The sequence below is a fragment of the Falco cherrug genome, chromosome 8, assembly GCF_023634085.1.
Source record: "Falco cherrug isolate bFalChe1 chromosome 8, bFalChe1.pri, whole genome shotgun sequence".
Lineage (NCBI taxonomy): Eukaryota > Metazoa > Chordata > Aves > Falconiformes > Falconidae > Falco > Falco cherrug.
The window spans coordinates 55,481,899-55,498,774 of NC_073704.1; the positions used below are offsets into that span (position 1 = coordinate 55,481,899).

The window sequence follows — 16,876 nt, forward strand, 5'->3', positions numbered from 1 at the left end:
TGAAGAGGAAAGAAGGGAGGAGGAAGCCAGACGGCACTGCCTATCAGCCAAAGATAGAGTGCAGTGCTCCAGAAAAGCCACTTCAGCAGATGACAGGTGTGGGACAAGTCAACATGATTTTCTTCAGATTTAAGCCTACTCCTCTTTTCCTTTTTTTTTCTTCCCCTTCCTGTGGGATGCAATTCTGCAGCAAAGGCTGTGGGAGAAAAAGGGCAAATGGGAGAGGATTCAAGGAGCAAGTTACAAGAGAGGCCAGATAATGCCATGTTTTTAATTTGCTGGATTTTATAATTTAAACCTGCTTTGGAACAAAACTGCCAACTTTCCTCTGATCTAACGGCATTTGTCCTGAGCAGTTAATATCAATATGCAGAGTACGAAAATCCCTCTTGCTTGCACCTTTCTAACAAGCTTAAAGCTTGCCTTGGGGAGCAGAAGGAACCTGCAGCTACCGTTGCTGCTGAGGCTGATGAGTCTGTGACAGCCGAGGTCTGAGCCTGTGTGCTTGCGTAGAAGGCACCGAGGTGTGCGCTCCGCAGTGCTGGCCTCCCGCCTGCTTAAGACAGAAGAGGCCAGGGCTGAACATGAAGAGAGGGACCTCTTTCATTTGGTGCAGCTGGTGGCGTTAGTTTGGGATGTTCCCCAAACCGCCCAGGAGCCCCTGGCTTGCCCACCTTGGGGCCAGGATGCACCTGGGTGCTGCGGCCCCTCCTTGAGCAGCTGGCACATCTGCAGCAAGGCAAGAAATGGCTGCAGTCTTTGCAGTTTTGTGCACATTAAGTGTTGCCATCTGGCTCCTGGTAATTTGCCAGCACAGCCCTCTCTCGGGTAAGGCTCAGGCACCCCGACCGGCTGGCCTCAGCAGTACTTAATAGGAAAACACAGCTCGGAGCTGTCTGGAGGTAGTGAAGCAGTTTAGGAAGCAGCAGCAGCGAGAATAGGCTGCTTTGTTTTCTGCGGGCCACTCTGCCTGATTGTTTTACACTTTGTGCAGAGCATGGTAGATTGGGGTTTTAATAAATGATTATAGGCTTTGTTACCAGGAGATAGTTGGTGTAGCAAGAAATGTGGTTTGACTTCAAATTGATTAGCCCATTTTATAAATGTCATAGCAAGTTGTTTTGTGTGAGTTCTTTTGAAGTGAGCCCTGATGTTAGACACAGAGTAAAACATGCTCAGCCTGGATTCATAACAAATGCTTTGAGATGCTTTATTTAGAGAGAAAAGCCACTTGTGATTTCCTATCACAATTTTGTTATTTATCATAAATCAGCAGTGGCTGTTCTCTCCTCTCTAAGGCCTGTGGTTGAGCTTAATAAATCTTCTATTTGTCAGTATGGGGATTCATGTTTTAAAGTGTGTTCTTGCATACTTGATCAGACTAATCAGAAAGCCATGCAAAGCGCTGAGTGTGTCAGCATGGGTGCCAGACTTACTCAGCAATGCTTGCCTGTTTCGGAAAGACACTGTGAGTGTGGGGGTAGGAAAAAAAAAAGGAGGAATCCGAAGGTCAAAACGGGAGGAGTGATACCCGGTGCTGCCTGGAGGAACAGCCGTGCTAATGCTGTTAGGACTTTGCTGCAGGGAAGCCTTGCCTGGTGTTGCATCCATGCTGCTTCTGACTGCTGTGCAGAGCGATAAGGAAGCAAATCAGCAGTGTGAGGAGGGAGGGGGGAATGCAGGATAAATCAAGTCTGTGTCTTTCCTGTTTGAGGGTTTTCTCCCCCAGACAGAAAGAGGCACGGTGCTGGTACCTGCACAACTCCCAAATCTTCTAAGAGTAGAAAGAATCAAGAGTGTCCCACACTTGCGAGCAGGTATTTTTACTCCCCTGACATGAAACAGGGACCCTTTGGGCCTTTTTGTCAAGGGCTTCTAGAAGAAAAAATGTTCCCTTTGGAATTTCTGTTTAGGACAGCATTTTAGACCCATATTTTGCTGTTATCCTCGTCATTTCTGGCTATTAGATATTGACCATTTGGAAATTACAGCATAGTCTGCTGTTCTGAACTGTGTGAGACAGGTGGGTGTGACACAGGCTGTCACACCTACTGGATTGGAGATTTATATTATATTTATATTTTGAACAGCATCTCTGTGTTGACCCCACTTGGTGGTAAAAGGAGCCCAGATACTGGCACAGAAAATTCTGCTGATGAAGAGATATCTGTTTGCCCAGGTAAGAGGTGCTTGAGAATTTTGCACCAAAAGTTGCACACTTAGAAAATTCAGAGAAAAGAAGAGAATTTTCAAGTAACTTGAACAAACCGAGATTTCTTTCCCAGCTGTGTTTGTCAGGGCTGAAATGATCCAGATAAATTAGTTTGATTCTCTGTTTTTGGACCCACTTCCTCTAAGACAGTTCAGTGACCAGAGATTGCTGAGGACTTTCTGCTGAAGAGACACTAGGATGTACATTGCTGTGGAGGAGTCACTCAAAACAAGGTGTTAGGAGTGGTCTCTTCAAGAGGTGCAATCAAGAAATTTTCAGATTTTTCAGTGCCAAGATACGTGTACAGTGTGAGAGCTGAAATAACTTTTGTCTTGCATTAATTAAACATGTTTGGGATCAATGTGTTTTTCTTCCTTGGTCTCTCCTACTACGTTTGAGATTTTCCAGTCCAGGGTTTTAAGTGAGAAAAATTGATGAAGAGACTGCTCCTGTTCACAAGCAGCTGTAGAGAGAGAGGTCATGGTGGTGCTTGGAGGCATATTTTGTTGCTAGGGAAGATGTGGAGGTCTAAAGATGGTGCATCTGCAAGACAGACCGCAGAACAGGAGCTCTGTTTGTCTGGAAGTGAGAGAGCACTCTATTCTTGCTTTGTCTCTATCCCAGCAAGTGTGCCAGGCACTTTCCTTTTGTCTAGTCTCACTCCCCATGAAGCCACAAAGCTTCGGTGGCTTTGTCCTCACACTGCTGTGCTGTGACTTTAACCCCTCATCCGGCTGTGTTGTTGCACATTGTCTGAAACATTTGTGGCAAGTCTAAAAAATGTTTTGAAACTGTGATAAGACTGTTAAGAAATGGACCAATTTACATCAACAAGTGAGGAGATTGGGGGCTGCAAACCTGTGCTGACGTGGAGGTGTTTTTCTGCAGAGATCCAGCCGAGTCCACTGGAAGCTATTGAAGTGGAGAGAGAAGAGCTCTGCTCGGGCAGCGGGGATGAACCTATGCAGGTAAAAGAGCTTGAAGTTGGGGAAGGGTCCTGTTTCCTCTCCTGCCTTCTAGACCGTGGTTCAGCTGAGCTGTGCTGGCGTTTCCCCTTGGGTAGCTGGGAGCTTGGGCTGCTGCCGCTGGGATCCTCACAAACTGTTCCCTCTTCACTTTTCTCCACTGCTTCGTAACGCTAGTCCCTTTTGGCTGGGGACTGTGTGCAGCTGCTTCTAGAGCCTTTCAGTCCTGTAGCTGGAGAGTTGTTACCAATTCCAGCTTTTTCTTTTATCCCACACGCACTGCTGCACTGGAGGATGCCATCAGTGTGGACGGCAGTGCTGTTGCCCATGTTAGTGATGCAGAAGGGGCCCCAGGAGCTGTGAGGGGAGTCCTAGTAAACCTCAGTCACTCGTGTTGTGACATGCTTTTCCACAGTCCTTTGAACTTCGGTATTTGTTCTCCACAGACCATCTCCAAGAGGCTAAGAGGAGAGGTTCACCCAGAGGCTGGGCTGGGTTAAAGATGACATGGAAGTGTTGAGGGCTGGCGGTGGTTTGCAGTCCAAGCAGAGTGACCTGAGCCTGGGAACTTTGATTTCAGTGCAGTAGTAGTTAATAGCTATAGTAAGTCAATGGTGGGGCCTTCTTCTTACCTCCTGATGCAGATGTGCGCTGTTGTGTGGCTCCTTTCCCCCTGTTGTCACACCTGCACAGCAATTGCTTTGCAGCTGTCACTGTACCAACATCTGACTTCAGTTCCTGCTTCTGATAGAACTCCCTTTGTCTATTAATTTAGAGAGTGATATCAAAGGGGTTGCCAAGTGCTCCTCTGGCAGGGTACATGAATACAGAATCGTACAGCTCTTGACAAGAGGATTCATTTGTGGAAAGCTCATTCTGGGAGTCTGCAGCTTGTACAGTGCGTCTGCAGCTCCGATGTCTCATTGTCACAGGCCTCTTAATAAACCAGCTTCTGCTGTTGTGTGCCTTTCATTCTGCAGGTATCTCAAAGCACTGCTCAGTCAATTAGAGACTGCAGCAGGGAGAGGCGGTGGTCCTGTGCTGAGCTGGGTAGCTGCAGCCACTGAAGCACGTTCATGACCCATTTTGCTGCGGCCAGGACGCTGCCCTGTCCCTTGTGCTTTGCAGAGGGTGCCCCAGGTCTCACACCTCTGCCTAGACGGGACAAGGTGATCAGCACAATGTTCAGGAGTGGTGAGGTGGGGCTTCCTAGGGATTGTTTGACAACATTATCGTTGGCAGCAGGTACCGCTGCGGAGCCTGCAGCCCTCCAAGACAGCAGGAACAGCTACCATGTGCATCAGCAGTTAGCATAAAGCTAGTGTAGACCGCTGGGACTGACTTCTTCCTGGCAGATGTAGAGCCAGGACACAGGAGTCTTGTTGTTGAGCTCAGCCTCTAGCATTGCTCTTGGCTGGCTGTTGGCTGCAAGTACTATGTCTTGTAGACAATTTCCTCTGCTAAAGAGGAGAGGCAACAGTCTCTGCCTCTGACAGGGGTGATTGGTTGCTTCCGCAGTTGAGGTTTTCCAGGCTGTTACAGCAAGATTTCGTACAAGCAGTTTTGGGACCGTGGTGTCTTTTGTTACAGAATGTTGCATTTCCATTTAAAATTAGTAGTTTACTGCTGAATGTAGGCAAACAGGGTGTGCAGAATTGGTGATCTCCTAAGATTGCTTCAAAAATGGCAGCTAGAAGGAGCAGTGCTGGCTGCTTTTCCCATTTTCCTGTGTGTTTGACTAGGATAACGCAGGTTTCATCTGACCATTCATATTTGACACATCTTGTTTTTTAATGGCTCCTCTGTGTGACGCCCCACAGTGAGGATTTCACAAGATGTAGTGGCACTGAGATGTGAGAGCGAGGTACAAGTGCTAATGCTGTAAGTGATGTACTTCAGCAGCCTGTGTTCAGCTGGAGGAACTCTTGTGGCAACTCCTCCACAAAAATCCAGGGCGGAGAGCCTCCTTGGAAATGAGAAGTGTTCCTGGGGCTCAGTGCTGTAGCCTTCGAGCCAGTGTCTGTGAGAAATGCGTTTTGTGAGTTGGATTCTTGATGTAAGGTCCAGTCCTGCAATTTTTTGCATAGCTCCTCTGAGTCAACAAAGCACCCCCCTCTTTAGGACATAAAAGTCAGGATCCGACCGTCATTTGGAAAAGCACGTAATAAACCAAGTAATACGACAAAGTGCTCCAGTGGCACTGAATGTCTTGGCTGACCCCAATTACTGCTTCCCTGAAATAATACCATTGGAGGGAAGCAGATGGCAGTTTTGCTGTATAATGTATATGTGTCACTCCTTAGCCTTAAGAACATAAAACTCTCTCCTGTATTATTTTCTTACAAGTTTCTTCTAAGTGGTTAATATTTAAAGAACTTTTTTTTTTATCATTTCGAGGAAGGAAAGGTTCTTAAATGTGGAGAAATCTTGTAGCAAGCCTGGCTAGGCAGAGTTCTAGTTACGAGTGAGATGGCAGCAGTCTGCTGTGTCTTGAGAGCATCAGTAGCATAGGGAGCAGGCTGTGTCTCTGCAGGTGGGTAGCGGAGCACCTTTGCAGCTGTGTAACTAATGCAAAAAGGGTATTGCTAAGTGGTAATGGCACCTGGAGAACGAACATGGGCTCTTGACTTTTTGCCCTGGTGAAAAGCCACTGCTAGTAATTTTGTGTGACATGGATTTTTAAAGGTGTTGCCTCTCTCCTTGATCTGTGTCCCCTCTGATGACTGCTCCAGTCACCTCCTCTAGAGAGGAGGAGCCTCTCGGTGATCTCTCCGGACTCCCTAAGAGCACAGCAGCCTCCTTTCATCCTGGGGGAAGCTGTGTTCCCAGACAGTGCTGCCTGTGTAGCGTGGATCATGTCCAGAAACTGATGAGCACAAGTCAGGTGTTGAACTCTTGCTTTGCCCCATGAATTTTCCATCAGTTCCGCTTCTGAGCTTTCCTGATTAATGGAAGCTTTGCCATTTTTCTGCGGTAGTACAAGTGATGTTTGCCTTAAACGGTGTGCACGGCTGTGCAGGGAGGTTTCACCATGATTCAGAAGGACATGTTGCCTTTGGAAGAAGAATTAGTTATTAGTGCTGCACAGTTTACTCAGCCAGTGGTGTTATTTCTGACCAGTATGTGATGAAGGGAGAATGAAACTTTCCAAGAAAAACTGAGTCTGTGGGAGGGTGAGTAGCTACCAGACAGCATGGAGCTCTGCACCTAGCAAAAAAAAGAGAAATGACACAATTAAGTGTCTGGTTAATTTTTTCTTCTTCTTCTTCCTAGGCTGGTGGAGATGGTGATGTTGGCAGGGCTGTGTCTGAGTGCAGTCCTACAGCTGCTGACCATGTGTCCTGCCCGCTATGTGACCAGGGTTTTCCAGCTACTGAGATCGAGCTGCATGCCATGTACTGCAACAGCATTGGGGGAGAGGAGGCTGGTGAGGACAGACCAGGTCTGCCAAGCACTGTTTCTGTGTTCTTGCTCTTTGTGCTCATCTCCCTTTCCTGTTACTTGTGGCCAGGTGCTGCAGTCTTGTCGTTCTTTGGATACTTGATGCATAGAGTGGTGTGTATGGAGGTTTATTCACTCTGCCTTGTTCCATCTCCAAGCTGGCCAGGAGAGTGTTATTGGAGGCTCCTGTGTTTCCAGAATCTCCTGCACAGACATCTTTCTGACTTCATAATTCATCACGTTATTAGTTCTTTGGAAAGTATATAAGCTAACTTTTGCCCCAGGATCTAGCCCTGGATGCTTCAAGCAGTACTCATAAGACATGTCTATTGTGTGTTTTGTGGAGGAGCTGCAGAGAATCTGCCAGTGGTAGAAAATGGCAGGCTCTTGAGCCATGCAGGTGAGCATCCTTCAGGGCTCTCAAGAAGAGAGAATGTTCTGTAGCACTCCAAGCATGACCTGTGCTCTGCAATGAGTCTGACGTTTGTATGTGTAAAAATGGCTCGTTCAGCTGCGAGAGATTGCAGAAAAAATTCCCTCTTGTTCCTCCAAAATTGCAGAGTTATAGCTATCAATCTGGGAGCTTGGATTTTTCTCCTTCCTGTGAAGAGTGAGGCACAGAAGCATGGTCAGAATGCCCGTATTAATCCTCTTTGCAGTCTTCTCTGTATCAGTTTTCCATAGCCAACCTTTGTAGAGCTTAAGTGAACAAATACACGGGTTGGTTATCAACATATTCAATAAGTTATGTTTTAGCTGCTGTTTGAAATGTAAAGTCTGTGTTAGCACAATGTCAGGTAATATCAAAGTAGTAGCTTGTAATAAGATTAACTTTTCAGGTTGTGAATATATAATTTTCAGTTACATACTGGGTTATTAAACGCAACCTAAATCTATGATGTTTAAGCAATTTGAGCAAATCGGAGGTAGTAAAAGAACTGCAACTTCTGCATTCCTCAGCAGGAGGAAGTTTCACCATGTAACAGTGCAGAGTTGGTGTAGTTTTAGAATACAAGATCCCCTGCTATACTAAATCTTTCGGAGTATGACATGGGTCCTGTCAACCTAACAGGAGCCAGAGTAGGTGCTGATACTTCTTGGTGCTTAATTTTGGTGGGGAGTTCTCTCTGCAGGCACAAACCAGCTACTAATGCAAAGTGTTCAGCTCAGGCAAATTGCAAATTATCAGTTCCTTTCCCATCCTCCACACTGATAAAGGTCTTACCCACCCTACAAAATGGAGCGGAATTTTTAGTGTGCCTTTCAGCAGGAATGTATTTGGCCCTGTGGTAATCAGGTCCCTGGTGTGGCTGGACTGTGAGTATATCCATTGATCCTGGGGAATCCTGACTGTGATCAGGAAAAGGCTTTGAATTCTTTGGCAGTGTGAGGGAATTTGTTCTTTCCTTTGGTGTTGGCTTTCAGCAGGACAGAGTTCAAGGCTGGCCTCTCCACTCTGCTTCCAGACTGGTCTCCTTGGGGATCTTTGTAAGAGTAGTTATTTTGGAATTGCTACTCTGCTGTTCGGGCTTGTTCAGAACAATCCCCCCCCATAAGAATACTAGCCTGGAATAAAAGGGATTTTGGTCTACAATAATGGCTCTAAGCAGAGCGATGGTTTTGGGACAATATCATGGTAATTTGGGGTTGCTATTGCCAGTCATTCTAGTGTTTTCCCTGTAGAGACCAGACTTTACTGGCCATAACAGTCTGTGATGCCTGTGTTGTTTGTATCAAGACCCTTTGCAGGATCACAGGTTTCCTGGACTTAGAGAAGCACGTAATGCGGGGCAGAATCCTGCCTGCCTGCTGGGGCTCCGGCTTGCGGGGCACCGTGCTCCAATTCCCAGCAGCTGTAGAATGTCAACAGCCACCCGGAGAGGATTCACCTGATGGGTTGGTCGGTGGGATTTGGGTTGAATAGGCAGGGGTGATGTTTAGCTCTGAGCAGAGGCCAGACAGTAGCCTGGCACAGCTGTGCAGGTACAAAAGGACTCTGTTTCCAGGGCTGTTACCTTGGCATTCATCACTAGCACAAAATTTGTAGGTAAAGCTAATGCATGGGGACAAAAAAGAGGTGGGAGAATTGTCTTCTGAAGCAAATGTCAACTCCTGTGTGAGTCCAGAAGCTGTTCTCTACTGCTGCAGCACTGTGTGCTCTTGGCTGGCTGCTGGCTTCCTCGAGAGCATAGCAACAGCCTTGTGTGAGAGAAAAATCAAAGTTCTGCCCTCTAACCCATGCCCTGATCTGTTAAGACGGCTTCTGTTTTCCTTCGGTGCACTAGGTCAGGGGTTCCTGGTCTGTCTTTGGACTTATTAATTGGATTTGCTCCTGATGTCTCTAGAATTGCAGATTATGCAGTCCTGCAGACTATAGCTGTCAGTGTTTTTCATTTTAAAATTACAAAAGGAGGGGTTCTTGGTGGTGGTACTTCTTTCCTCTTCTAATCATGCACCAAAGTCTTTCAGTGTTATATATCAGGAGGCCAACTCAGTCTGGCTGGTATTTAAGGACAGGTTTTCAAATGAGTTAGCCTGGGTAAGAGGAGTTATGGTTGCTTCCCCTGTGTGTACATGGTTGCCCTGGCTGGATGCCCAGACCACCACATACCTGGGCAGTATGAAAATCTGATCATGAAAATTTCCATTTTCCTGTGGTCTGAGTAAATAAAAACGAAGAGCCTGCTGTTGCGTTAGCTACTGTACCAGGCTGGGGAAGGTTCAGGTCCTGAGTTTCCAGCTCAGTGACTGGTGTTAGTTCCAAGTGAACAAGTGGAGCTATGGAAGTGCTGTGCCAGCTCCCTCTTCCTTCATGCACTCGGCTGAAGGGCTCACTTGTGTGAGAGGGGTGTTCTGCTAGAGTCACTGCATCCATCGCCGCCTGCTGCTGCCAATGCAGGAATCAACTGGTCTCAGCTTGGAAGCGAGTCTTGGCCGCTGCTGAGTACAGAAAATAGTCTGGAGCTTTGTGACATACTCTGTTCCTCTTGGCCTCCATCCACATGCTCCCAGCCTCTCAGTTCCCAAGTGAGCCCAGGAAAATGAGGATTTCGTATATCCCTTCCTCCCAAAGCCTCAAATGCAACCTGATGCAGCTGTCAGTCTTCAGCAGCAGCAACGGTGCTGTTAAAAAGCTTGTGACATCAGCAGAAGTGGCACTGATACAGCAGAAAGAGTAGCAGAATGGGTGCAGGGGAAAGTTTCATCACTTCTGAGAAAGGACAAGGTGCTGGCAAGCCTGCTGCTAGTAGCATCCTGCACAAAAAGTGGTACGGCTGGTACTGAGAATGGGGAGGAAGCTGGTGGGTCAAACCACAGGTGGGTCATGCAGCAAGGCAAGGAGCTTGGTGACTATGGCCTCGGAGCTCTGCACCCTGACCCGACCTGGCAGCCCCAGGAGGTGCCTGGGGTGGGCCTGCTGACAGTAGGGGTGTGCTGGGGAGGGTTTGCTCCTCTTCCCCAGGGTGCGAGCCGGAGCCAAGCAGGCTAAGGATGACTTGTCAACCAGAAGAAATGCTGAGCTACGGAAAAGGTTGTTCTTGGGCTACAGAGTGTGACCCAGTGAAGCGCACTGCATCTGGGAGAGTTACGAGGCTCCTGTCGCACAGCGGGTCAGCACTGCTCTGTGGTGGGGATTTTCCCTATGGCAAGTCTTTTCCCATGTTCTGAACCCCCTTCCTGTGGGCAGCCGGTGTGTTTTGGCAGGGTGTGCCTCACCAGCTGGCCCTGTTCTCTCTCCTGTGCCTCTGCTTCCAGCAGCACAGCTGAGGGTCTTCCCCCGGGCAGCTGCAGAGCTGGTCCCAGACATCTCTAATGGGCCCATTATGCCAGATGTGTTCACTGCTTTTGGAAGAAAATAGAACTGATTAACACCTAAGCTGGTGCACAAGGCTCCCGAGACAGTGTTAAAGGAATATTAACAAGTGCACGCTGATTTGGAGAGCAGCTTTCACCACCATGTCAAATGCATGTGTTGGTTGGGTTGTTGGGAGGCTGGATGGCCTGGGGGGTGGCCATGGTTATCAGTCCTCCTAGTCAGGCTGCCACTTCGAATCTGGGCCAGGCTAAGTTAAAGAGAGACATCCGCTTCAGTGCCTGTGAGAAATGAGCTGTTGGTACCAGTCATCGCCTACGAGACAATACCCACGTCCTAGGAAATGCTCAAGCTTGTTTCTTCAGCATGGATGTCAGCCCCAACAGCTCCTGAGCATCTCACAGTGCATTTGCTGGTTGTGGCTGCAGATCAGTGTTTGCTACTAAGGGAAAGGCTGTGTTGTATCGGCATCGTGGATAGATACCGGGGTGTCTAACACTCTGGAAATGGGGTTTTGCTAAAATTCTGAAGGATTCTCTTTGTTCCACACAAAATTTTGTCTGTCCCTTTATCACAAGATAGGCCAACAATAACAGGTTTGTCATACCTATACCTTGGATTCAGACCTTTCTCCTAATGAGTGTATGGGAAGCGATGTTACCAGGCTGTAAAATCGCTCCATGCGTTGTCCCTTTAGCCAGCTTGCCCAGGAGTGTTTACTGCAACATCTGTTTTGGAGCTGGAGTCTTGAACATCCCTGGTGAAGCAAGTGAAGCTATCTGATATGTTCCCTAAGGATCTTTGCTGGTGGCATGTCAACAGGAATAGGCTGAGAGGAATTTGACTGAAAGAGACAACGCTCCAACGTGTTCCCTGCAGATGCCTGGAGAGCAGGTTTGGAAAGGCTGCTTGGGTGTGCTGAAGGAACAGAAATTGTTGGACCTGTCATCAGCATGCTGGTCAGACAGGATCTCACTAGCTACCCACGTGTGTTGGAGCTGGCTCTTCCCTGCCGTCGCTGGAGAGCAGCACCGCCGATGCTTAGCCCTGGTAGAGATCTTCATCCCGAGGCCTCGCAGAGCTGTATGCAGATAATAGTACAGATCGTCCCTGGTTCACGTGGACGGTGGGAAAAGCAATGAGTGTAGGCTGATTGTTGTAACCTGCCCTTTCCAGCGTGAGCTGTATCCCTCCCTGGCGAGGCTCGCTCTTCCTGCCACATCTGCAGAAGGGCTGGTGCCTCCGCACAGCCCCCGCCTGAGCTCTCCTTCCCCCCCCGAGCTCACAGTTGCCATGCTCCCTCCCCTGCAGTAGGCACGGGTGCTTAGTTTGGCGGGGAGCGATGCTGTGCTGCTGGAGCAGCTGCGTTAACTCTTCTCCCAGGCTATTGTGCTGCTGTGCATCAGCTTTAAAATTACTGTAAAGTGCATACTGTTGATCCAGCTGTTTCTGGCAGAAGACAAGTTACAGTGTGAAATGGCTAGCTGGCTCTGAGCCTGGGGAAGGTAACTTCTTCAGTATCTCCCCAGAAAAAAGAAAAAACCTCTTCTGCATGGAGGAAGACCTTGCTCGTCCCAGTCTAGTATTTCTTTGCCTCTGCCATCGCTTCTGCTGCAGCCTTGAGTGGAAGCGATTGAAACTTGTTGCATTTGGATACGGTTTAGGTATGGTTTTTGGGTGGATGACAGGTAACCCTTTCTGGTTTTCCTCTAGTGCTCACCCAGCATCAGAGGGAGGCAAGAAGTAGAGCTGCCAGGGGTGAAAGCGGCCCAACGTCCTTAGATACTGACAAGTAAGTAGGTATGCTTGCTTCTCCGAGATTGTTTCTGTGCTTCCGTTCTAGCTTGCCTGTGGATGTCTTTGTTCCTGTATAAATGCTGGCTGTTGGCCTTATAGCAATATTTCCCTAAGAAATTGCCTTCCCTCAGTGCCTCTTGTTGCAGTGCTGGCTATATTTAAACTGAAGCAAGAGGAATTTGCTGTTCTCAGATCGTTTATTTTTGCACTGATTTCCTTTCAGCCCAATCTATGGTGGGTCAGGGCTGCGTGGTCTCTGGCCGCTGTGGGGGGAGCTGTAGCTAAAATGGTGCTAACTCAGCCAGCTTCTAATGGGAGATTTGAGCTTGGTAACCCTGGGAAAAGAAGAGGCTAGGACAGGGAGGCTGTCAACATGGCACCTGTAGTGATATTCTTAATTAAATTAGACTTTCAGAATAGCAGTGGCTTTGTTTAATCTCTTCCCATGCAGCCCCTCCTCCTGCCACCCACACAAAGCATCATAAGAGTGGATCTGACAGTAAAATCCCTGCTATGGAAGCAATTTTGCTGTTACAAACAGTGGATGGCAACATCACTAATGGAATTAGGCTAATTATAGAGAGGACAGCTTCTGTTTAGACACATTATCTGGGTAATCAGCACTGACTGGAAAGAAAATAGGGGAAAAGTACTGCATAGTTTTGCTCGATGGGGGCTCTCCGTACGCATTTTAGAGCCTGGGGTGAGTTTTACTAGGGGAGTACTGCTTATCAAACTGAACACAATGCTGCTGGGGCTGGTCCCTGGGGCCTCATCTCTTCTTGGAGATGGTGAGTCCTGAGCAGCTTCCTGGGTGGATACTCCCATCCTCAAGAATCCGTGCCCTCTTCTGCATGGTTCAGTCCCCACCGAGAGCTGGTATGGAAGTGAGTGTAGCTGTGTAAATCCACACCTGACCTTCATCTCCTTTCACCCACGATGATTTTCTTCCCAAGCATACTCAGTCGTCCTGCATGAGCCTGGGCGTCTTCTACACAAATGAAGGGTTTTGAGGAACATGCTGTGCCAGCCCCCCAGCAGGAGCTCTGCTCTGCATTCCTCTCCCAACATGGCATGATGTAAAATGGAGACAGTGCAGAGAAAGACTTGATTTACTAGTCAGACAAGTTCATCCAGCCCTGGTAAAATGTCTCTCTGATTTAACACACTTGGTTTGCTTTTCAGGCAGAATTTAACTCCCCTTTGCAAAGCCCTCGCACTTCATTTCTGTGAATTTTGACAGGGTGCTTTATGTCTGGGGAGAAATCAGTGGTGGTTGAGATAGTTAGTTAGATGAGCAGATTTGATTACCGTCCTGCTGCTGCAGCAGCAGGATACAGAGGAACAGGCAGGGAAAACTGATAATCACTCAGTCTTTGCGATTGGTGCTGGCCTGACCCCACTGGGTGAGACCTGATCTGGTGACATGTCTTCTCCGTGGTGTGGCCTGGAGAAGGAAAGTCACTGCTGGTGGCTGGGAGCCCAGTGCAGGGCGAATCCTAATGCGGTGCTCTGTCCTTTGCTGCCTGGCAGGTGTGAGAAGTGCTACCTCTGTAAGTCACTGGTGCCACTGCTGCAGTATCAGAGGCATGTGGACAGCTGCCTTCAGGCTGCTAGGCAAGCTCAGGGAACCAGGAGGCTGCGAAGCACCAAGGTGAGGGGTGACCTTGCAGACCATCTCCTTTGCTTTGCGCTGGGTTTGGGGCTGGGTTGGCAGCAGGAGCTGTTTCCCTGGTTGATGGGATGAGCTAACCTGGTGTAGGATTGCCTGTCCCTGTGGGCTGCCATGGCCAGAGAACTCATTGCCCTCCTTCCCACGACGCTCTGCGAGAGTATGGACTGGTCCCAGGGGTGAGCTAATCCAGCATTGCTGCCAGTAACCTCTCCAGCAGGCAGGCAGCCAGGGCTGTCCCACTGCCAGACAGCGCGCCTCAGTCCTGCAGGCTTCCTTGGCTGAATATAGATGGAGTGGAGGGCAGTGTCAGGTTGACAAGCATATCTGACTCTGTCCACAAGCCTTTTCCCACGGGGAAGGCTTCAGAGCCGGAGCAGGGGGAACCACTCGGTGCTGGGAGCAAACTGCAGTATCTGGGGAGAAATGTGGGGGAGCAAGTGTGGTGGAGGTGTGCCGGGTGTGGGGAGCCGGCCTTGCTAGAGGAGGTGGGAGGCAGGAGTGTGGGTGGCAGCTGGCTCAGTCACTTGCCAGGTGTTGACCCCCACCGTGCTTTTTCCTGCTGGTGGCGGTACTGGGGGAGTGCAGAGAGGGTCCTTCCAGGCCTTCCCGCTGATTCCTACAGGCAAAGCTCTAGTGCCGCAGCTTTGCCTGCGCTCAGAAATGTGATTCTCAGCATGAAGATGCAACATGATGTCTTGGTTTCCTATAATCCCTTAAATCCATCACAGGCCTCAGCCCTTTGGGGATTCAGATGCAAATGATGAGATTTCTGGTTGATGATTTTGGCTGGGATACAGCCAAGTGCTGTGTGGTTCAGCGTACTGCAGGGCACGGGCTGCTCCTGCATGTGACCAGCTCTGTGGGGGCTGTTTGACTCTGTCCCTGTGCCCCACAGCCAGCTGGTATGTGGGGTCCTGCATGCAGGCGTGGGGACAGGGCATTGGGAGAAAGGTACTGGAGCCAGGCAGCCCTTTGGGGCCCCTCTGTGTTTGCTCTGGCGCTGCCTTGTGCCGGGGTGACAGCTCACTGGGGGAGCAGATCATGCCTGGCTGTGGGCTGGATCATTGCAAAGCTTCCTGGTGGCACTGTTGGGCTTGCAGGTTCCTGCTGTGGCCCATTTTGGGGGTGCTTTGCAGCTCCAACTTCACAGCTGGGATGCCAATGCCTTCCAGAACAGTTCTGGGGGCAGGGAGCAGCCGGGATAGGGACTTTGCTGGGCCAGCAAGGCTCAAAGCAGGCAGGCCAAGTGGTCTTCCCTTAGCCTGTGCGACCAGCGCAGCTGCACCTTTCCAGGGATTGAGAGGAGGCACAGATTGTGTTCCTCCTCTGGCTGTGTCCTGGAGGACAGCCCTTCCCTCCAGCATGAAGCCCCTGTCCCCTCGGACAGAACGAGATGGAGCCAGCCCTCAGAGGCACGGTGCTGGGGAATGTGCCCAAGCTGTGGCAGAGCACCTGGTGCCCACGTTTCTCTGTTACAGCCCCCGTACTCACCGGCTGGGCTAGGGGGGGTGGCTTCCTGGCCTCCCGCTGTACCGGGCTGTGCTCTACTAACTGCTCTCGGCTGCCTCTGCTTGGACACTGGTTGGGCTGGGCCTGGGGCAGTGCCTTTGCTGTTGGCAGTTCCCTCTTGTGCCCAGCCTGGCCCCATGGGCTGGGGGAACGGGGCCACCCTGGCTACAGGGTTCCCTCCTGGCAGCACTGTGACGGCGGTTCTCCTCTCCTTGGCAGGATGTCGGAAGGCAGGAGAAGGGACTCCTCAGAATGCTGGAGCTCTCGGAGAGCAAGTCTGCAGGTGGGAAGCTGCTTTCTGTGCCTGCCTGGATGGGTCAGGGCTGCCCTTTCCCACCTCTCTCCCCTTTTGGTCCTGGCTCAGCCTGGGCTGTGCTGGGACAGCAAATTCCCCTTGAAGGGTTCGGTTCCTCCCGAGCAGAGCAGGAGGCTGTGGTTTTAGCTGGCTGCACACATCCCTGCCTCTGCCTGTGGGAGCTGTGTCAGTGCTCAGAGCCCTCGCTGGGGGTAGGGGTGTGCGCTGAGCCCATTGACCAAGAGATGCCCAGCTTCCTGGGGGGTGGCAGGGTGCTGCTGTCCCTGCCTGCATGCTGGCGCTTCCCTCCACGGATCCGAGGGCTGGAGGAGACAAGTGGGGAGAAATGCACGCAGCAGCACCCTCCTCCCCTTGGCCATGGCTTGCACGGGAGGGTGGCCAGGCAGGGCTGACGTGCTCTTGTTGCAGGTGCTGATGCGGGGGGACCCCTCCCTGGACTAGGAGACCAACAGTCCCCTCCCACGCTCTCAGCCAGAGCCGGGGGGCCGCTGGCAGACCACCCCAGCTCCCTTCGGCACGCACCTTTCGACATCTCCCCTGAAAAACCCAGCGTCTCCTTCTCAGAAGCCATGGACTGCATTGTGGACAAGAAGCCACACGCGGCTCTTCACTTGGGCAGCCAGCAGCAGACCAAAGGCTGCCGCCGGAGAAAGCACAAGTTCTGAGGCCAGCGGTGCAGCAGGCCCCCCCGCAGCTCCCTGCACCCTGGTGAGGGTCTGCGTGGCACCGTACCCCTGCCTCACCCACAGCCTATCTCTCCGACCCCCCTTTTTTATGTTTTATATGACCTGTGCGGGGAGTGCTGGGTGGAGAAGTGACTGTGTGTTTTACAGGTGCCTGTGCAGCTTTGCTCTCTGTTAAAGAAATGGAAATATATTTATGTATGTTTTTATGAAACTGCAGCAACACGGAGGAGCTGTGCTGGCTTTCTCTGGGGAAGGGGAGGTGCTGGAGGGAGAAGAGGAGGAACGGTGTGTGGGGTGCCCAAAATCACACTTCCCGAGGCTGGTCCTCGGGCCCCCCCGGGCAGGGGGTGAGCTCGGGCCCCCCCGGGCAGGGGGCTGCAGTGCTCTGTGCAGCATCACATCCATGCCTTTCCCAGCTGAGAGCCGCGGAGGGCACCTTGGTGCCGGCGGACAGCCGCAGT

At 50.5% G+C, this 16,876-nt stretch overlaps 1 protein-coding gene across 15 annotated transcripts in view; it reads left to right on the forward strand.

The window, feature by feature from the left end:
- The window catches only part of UIMC1 (ubiquitin interaction motif containing 1), a 39,490-nt gene extending 22,849 nt beyond the window's left edge, over positions 1-16,641 (forward strand). For 7 of the 15 annotated variants that reach the window (XM_055717742.1, XM_055717744.1, XM_055717743.1 and 4 more), the window contains 7 exons: positions 2,091-2,179; positions 3,101-3,180; positions 6,451-6,619; positions 12,146-12,224; positions 13,763-13,883; positions 15,633-15,696; positions 16,138-16,641. In XM_055717742.1, the coding sequence (XP_055573717.1) occupies positions 2,091-2,179; positions 3,101-3,180; positions 6,451-6,619; positions 12,146-12,224; positions 13,763-13,883; positions 15,633-15,696; positions 16,138-16,394 (859 nt within the window). In that variant the 3' untranslated portion in view covers positions 16,395-16,641. Of the gene's footprint in view, positions 1-2,090; positions 2,180-3,100; positions 3,181-6,450; positions 6,620-12,145; positions 12,233-13,762; positions 13,885-15,632; positions 15,697-16,137 lie in introns of those variants that run through there. The other 8 variants (XM_055717748.1, XM_055717755.1, XM_055717749.1 and 5 more) reach the window with 7 other exon arrangements.
- Positions 16,642-16,876: the final 235 nt, after the last annotated feature.